This window comes from Heterodontus francisci, unplaced genomic scaffold (genome assembly GCF_036365525.1).
Source record: "Heterodontus francisci isolate sHetFra1 unplaced genomic scaffold, sHetFra1.hap1 HAP1_SCAFFOLD_506, whole genome shotgun sequence".
Classification (NCBI taxonomy): Eukaryota; Metazoa; Chordata; class Chondrichthyes; order Heterodontiformes; family Heterodontidae; genus Heterodontus; species Heterodontus francisci.
In genome coordinates this window covers 339,653-345,168 of record NW_027140876.1, presented here as the reverse complement: position 1 = coordinate 345,168, position 5,516 = coordinate 339,653, and the positions used below count along the sequence as shown (strand labels likewise).

Below are 5,516 nucleotides of genomic sequence, written 5' to 3'. Positions count from 1 at the left end.
CACCTTCAGGTACCTGTAGACATGCACTCAAAGGTCTCTCACTTCTTTTACCCCTCTCAATTTCCTCCCGTGTTTGTGTATTCCCTTACTTTGTTTGCTCTCCCTAAATGAATTACCTCACACTTTTCCATATTGAATTCCATTTGCTACTTTTCTGCTCACTCAAACAAACCATTGATATCATTCTGGAGTCTACAGCTATCAACTTCACTATCGACTACGTGACCAATTTGTGTGACATCTGAGAATTTTCCAATAATGCCTCCAACATTTAAGTCCAAATCATCAATATATACCACAAACAGCAAGGGACTCAACACTGAGCCCCGTTGAACGCTACTGGAAACCGCTTTCCATTCGCAAACATATCCATCAGCCACTACACTTTGTTTCCTGTCCCTGGGCTAATTTTGGATCCAGCTTGCCACATTCCACTGTATCCCATGGGCTTTCATTTTTCTGACCAGTCTGTCATGTGGGAGCTTGTCAAATGCCTGATTAAAATCCATGTAGACCACATCCACTGCACTACTCTCATCAATCTTTCCTGTTACTTCCTCAAAAAATTCAATCGAGTTAGGAAGACATGACCTTCCCTTAACAAATTCATGCTGACTATCCCTGATTAATCTGTGCCTTTCTCACTGGCAGTTTATCCTATGTCTCAAAATGGATTCTAATAATTTATACACCACCGAGGTCAGGATGACCGGCCTATAATTATTTGGCCTATCCCTCACAGCCTTTTTTAAACAATGGTACAACTCTTGCAGACCTCCAATCTTCCAGTGTCTCACCTGTATCCGGTGAGGATTTGAAGATGATCCTCAGAGCATCCGTTATTTCCTCGCTGGCTTCCTTTCACAACCTCGGATACAAACCATTCGGCCCTGGTGATTTATGCACTTTCAAGGATGTTAGACCCTCTCGTACTTCCTCCCTCATTATGCTTATCATATCTAATATTTCACACTCCTCCTGTTTTATTACAAGTTTATGTCATCCAACTCCTTTGCGAAGACAAAGACAAAAGAACGCATTCAGAAAACTGCCCACATCATCTGTGTCCACGCATACGTTCCCTTGTACATCTCTGATCGGCCCTATCCATTCCTGAGTTATCCACTTGCACTTAATGCACTGACGAAACATTTTTAGGTTTTCCTTGATTTTACCTGCCTATAATTGTTCATGTCCTTCCTTTGCTTTCCTAATTTCCTCTTTTACTTCATTCTGCACTTTCTACACTCCTGTAGCCTTTCTACAATATTAAGTTTTTTTGTGACCTCCATAAGCTTTCTTTTCTGCTTAATCTTATCATATATGCTTCTAGATACCCAGAAGGCTATAGAGTTGGCCGTACCACCCTTTATCTTGTTTGGGCCATGCCTATAGAATCTCGCTTTTGAATGCCTCCCACTGATTTGCCACTGATTTTCCTTCAAGTAGCTGTATCCAGTCCACTTTCGCCAGATCACCTCTCAGCTTTGTAAAAGGTCACCAGCTCCAAAATGGTAACCCATTGCTATTTCATCCATTTGTCCAGCTTCATTATTGAAGACTAAATCTGGAATTGTGCCCCCTCTCGTTGGTCATGTTACGTGCCAGTTGAAAGATTTCTCTTGAATGCAGTTCAAGAATTGTGTGCCCTCTGTGCCCTTCACACTGTTTGTATTCCAGTCGACATTAGGGTAGTTGAAATCCTCAACTATTATTGCCCTCTTGTTTTTGCACTCAAACATGTGCCTACATATTTGTTCTTCTATCTTCCTCTCTCTATTTGGGGGTCTATAGTACACTCCTAATAGTGTGGTTGCCACTTCAGTATTTCTGAGCTCAACCCATATGGCCTCATTGGACGTTTCATTTACATTATCATCCCTCCTCACAGCTGTTACTGATTCCTTTAATCATCAATGCGACACCATTTCCAAGTTTCCTTCCAAACCACATGCCTTTCATTCACTGTTGCTGGGATAAAATACAAGAGCTCCCTTCCGAACAGCACTGAGAACAGACCTTCGCAAATGGTCAGCAGCTGTTCAAAACGGGGCTCACGACCTGCTCTTCACCGACAATTAAAATGGACAAGAAAAGCTTACGTTTTCAGCCACGCCCATATCTCATGAATGAATAAATAACGTGTCACCAATTTATAACAGTAGGGTCTGGTTACTGTATTGCTGAAAGCTCAACATCCCTTGATGCTGATTTATAATGATAAGTTAATTGCCTGGACAACCTTCGCGACTGAAGTTTATCAAGTAATTCTACCCATTAGTGTTTTCACACCATTGCGAGAAAAATCTTTTTTTATGTGTTAATGCTTATTCAGCTCCTGTGTTCTAAACTTTAACTTACAGGTCTGATTTGTGACTGCTTAATTTGTTTAGTGCATGACGTAGTGTTTGGATTCTTCCTTCTCATTTGCGAGAAATTCTCTCACTCAGAAGCTTGGGGATAAGTTAATCGATGGTTAATAAATTGCATTCTTTTGATCCGAATTGGGTAAAATGCAACCAAGCTCGCGAACTTAGTCAAACATTATTCACCCCTCCACCGACACTGGGAGGTAACCACACAACCCAACCGCCTGCCACCAATCCCAAACAATTCCTTACTCAGGAGTTAAAGGAGGGAATGTAGGATGTGTCTGATTTTTCAGCTGTTATCTTTCAGGATACCAAAACTCAGCTTTCTTACAACAGGATCTCCACAACTGAGGATAATACTTGGATTCACAGTACAGGATATTCCATGCACCTGTTGCACTGTCTGGGTTCGGTAAAAATAATACTACAGAATTCTACTATTTGAACTTCATTAAAGTGCAGCTAACTGAGTTGTCAGGGTTTTCTTTTTTGATATATTGAAGTAGGGACAGGTGCCACAGACTATCCCATTACAAACTGTCAGGATAATTTTTGCTAATTTCTGTAATACCGTTAAGCATCAGTATTCTCATTCTGTTCTTCTACACCGATGTATATATCCTGACAGGAGTATCCCTTTTCTAATTTTACATGTTGTCTCTCGTGGTGATTGAACTCCGTGTCACAGTGAAGAATTCAATTCAGTATCTGGTGCAAAACAGCTGAAATGTCACATTGATCAGTGTCGAGTTCTGACAGTTTCCTCCATTCAAAAACTTATCATGTTACAAGATCCTGGTTATATTTGTCAATGAAGAATGGTGCCTGACAGTGAGACCCACACTGGCAATATTCACACCAAGCTTCCCAGAATGTTACCAATATCAACGATCCTAGGACCTCTGTTTCTGCACCAAGTGAAGCCCATCATTGTTATCTTCGAAACGTGAACGTGAAATGTGCAGATTTTACAGGAATAAGTTATGTTTACTCAATGAATGAAGGGTGAAGAAAGAATGTAATTCTGACATCAAACGTGTGCTACAAAAAGGAACAACAGTACGCAAATAGCTCATCATACTTTCACATTTCCGAAAGGAAGGACCTTGTACGGTAGGAAATGAGTTGAAATGGAGCTTCAGATGTGAACAAGCATTCTGTAATTTTATCCGCATTTTCTAACTAATCTCAAAATTACTGGCCAGAGAGATTTCAGCACATTCTTCAGCTCTTCTCTGAATTTTCTTTGGGTCGCTGCATAAATACATGGGTTTTGAATGCAACTCAAAAATTTAAGGCAAGTTCCGGTTTCATTGGCGATATATCCAGGGGCTGTGAGGTCACCACGGTAATTATTGGTGTTTGGCAGTCTGGTCGCCACAAAAGTCACGGCAACTGTCAACCACAACAGTATAAAACTGCCCGAAACAGTGAACAATAAAATAATGGATTTCCTTCGGTTGTCCATTTCTGAATCACTGCGATTCTCACTCCTGTTACCCCGGAGTTTCCTGCGGGTTCTATTGGCCACTAAAATACGTCCAATGGTTGAACAATTAAATGAGACAATTAAAGTAAAAGGAAGCCAAACGATCCAGGCGGTGTGAAACCAGACCCACGCTAGACCAAGTGGTGAGGAAAAAAAATCCACGCTTGGCCGACAGCCCCGCTGCACCTTGTTAATTATTTGCTGAGGTTCGAATGCAAATAAAAAGGGAATGTTCTTGAACAAATTCAATAAACAGAACACTGTTATAACCACCCGTGCAGTTCTTGCTGTGCAATATCTTGCTTTAAACTTCTGGAAGCAGACAGCTACAAAACGGTCAAATGTGAAGGAGACTGTGAACCAAACAGACAAATCAAAGGTGATAGTTGTCATGTATATAACAATCCTACACACTGGAGTGTAAGACAGGAAAGAAAATGGAAAGTGATAACTGAAAATACGATACACCATTACATTGATGATCATGACCAGGAGATCTGCTGTTGCCATGGACACCATATAAACAGAAATACATTTGGAAAGGCCGCAGTTTTGTCGGGAGAGAATCACAATCGCCATCAAATTCACTGTAAGAAAGAGAAACGAGATAAATAACGTTTTAGTGGCTGTTTGAAATATATATGGTGATATCTCTTGACAGCATTTTACTCCATACAGTATGATTATATAAGATTAGCAGTGGAGTAAGTTCCTGGGAAACCTATATTTAAATGAGTTGCTGTCGTGCTCCCTCTGCACGGGTGACACTTGATTCTTTCTGTGGGACCTTGTAGGAACATTATAACATCAGTAAGGCTGTCAGATTAAAGGAAATGGAGAAAGTGTGGGTACCCTGTTCACGAATTTGCTCCAGTAACCACCGGCTGTGTAAAGCTGACATCGGGGAAACATGTTATCTTATTCAACATACAGTATAAACAAAGTGATAGTTAACACAGATTACGAACAAATAGTTTATAATGGCTCACCAAGGACACCCAGGGGTGCGAGAAGTGGGTAGTAAATGTCTTTCGTCAGCAGAATAGCTGGTTTCCCCATTTTATGTGAGAATGGATGGAATCTGTAGAAGTAGAAAGACTGGTGCACTTCTGAGCTTGTGCAAGGAAACCTATATTTATACACGCCTTAAACCTCCAAGGAGTCAATCAGCTTTAATCATAATTAACATTGGTGGCAGTCATTTCATAAATAAACTCGGTAAGTTGTTTTCTGACATTTCAGAATTAGGGAAAGGGTTAACACTAAGGCAATTTTAAAAACACAGAATTAAAACATTATTTACAAGTTGAATGACTGTGGATCCCATTCCCACAGGACCAGCCAAAGTAGCTCGCTTTGCACGAACTGTTCTGACGCTGACCTTCACTCTAACCTATTGATTCAACACCTGCAGATTAGGCAGTAGAAGAACTACTGCACTATTTGTGATAAAAATGGTCCTGCAGCAATGCAGGGGAGTATAGTTTTCTGAGACTAGTGGGACCAGTACATGTAAACAGAGGTCAACATGCTTATCCTTGTTAGAGTTACACCACATTCACACTAGAGGTGGCCATAGACCTCCAGAACTAGTGGTACCCTTCGATTATGCTTGAGGTGAGCAGGATGTCTCTGTAATAGTGGTGTGACATCAC

General features: G+C 40.8%; 1 protein-coding gene across 1 annotated transcript; it reads right to left on the bottom strand.

Annotated features, from left to right (window-relative positions):
• Positions 1 to 1,906: 1,906 nt before the first annotated feature.
• On the bottom strand, positions 1,907 to 4,920 carry LOC137361311 (probable G-protein coupled receptor 139). The gene is made up of 4 exons (XM_068026201.1): positions 4,851 to 4,920; positions 3,571 to 4,448; positions 3,409 to 3,413; positions 1,907 to 2,066 (listed from the first exon to the last, which is right to left on the bottom strand). Exons 1-4 carry the CDS (start codon positions 4,918 to 4,920, stop codon positions 1,907 to 1,909), a joined length of 1,113 nt encoding a protein of 370 aa, XP_067882302.1.
• Between the last annotated feature and the right edge of the window lie 596 nt (positions 4,921 to 5,516).

Coding starts and splice junctions, on each gene's coding strand:
- LOC137361311 (XM_068026201.1), bottom strand. CDS start 4,920: ATGGGGAAACCAGCTATTCTGCTGACGAAAGACATTTACTACCCACTT. Junction 4,449..4,850: donor CGCACCCCTGGGTGTCCTTG/GTGAGCCATTAT, acceptor TCTTTCTTACAG/TGAATTTGATGGCGATTGTG.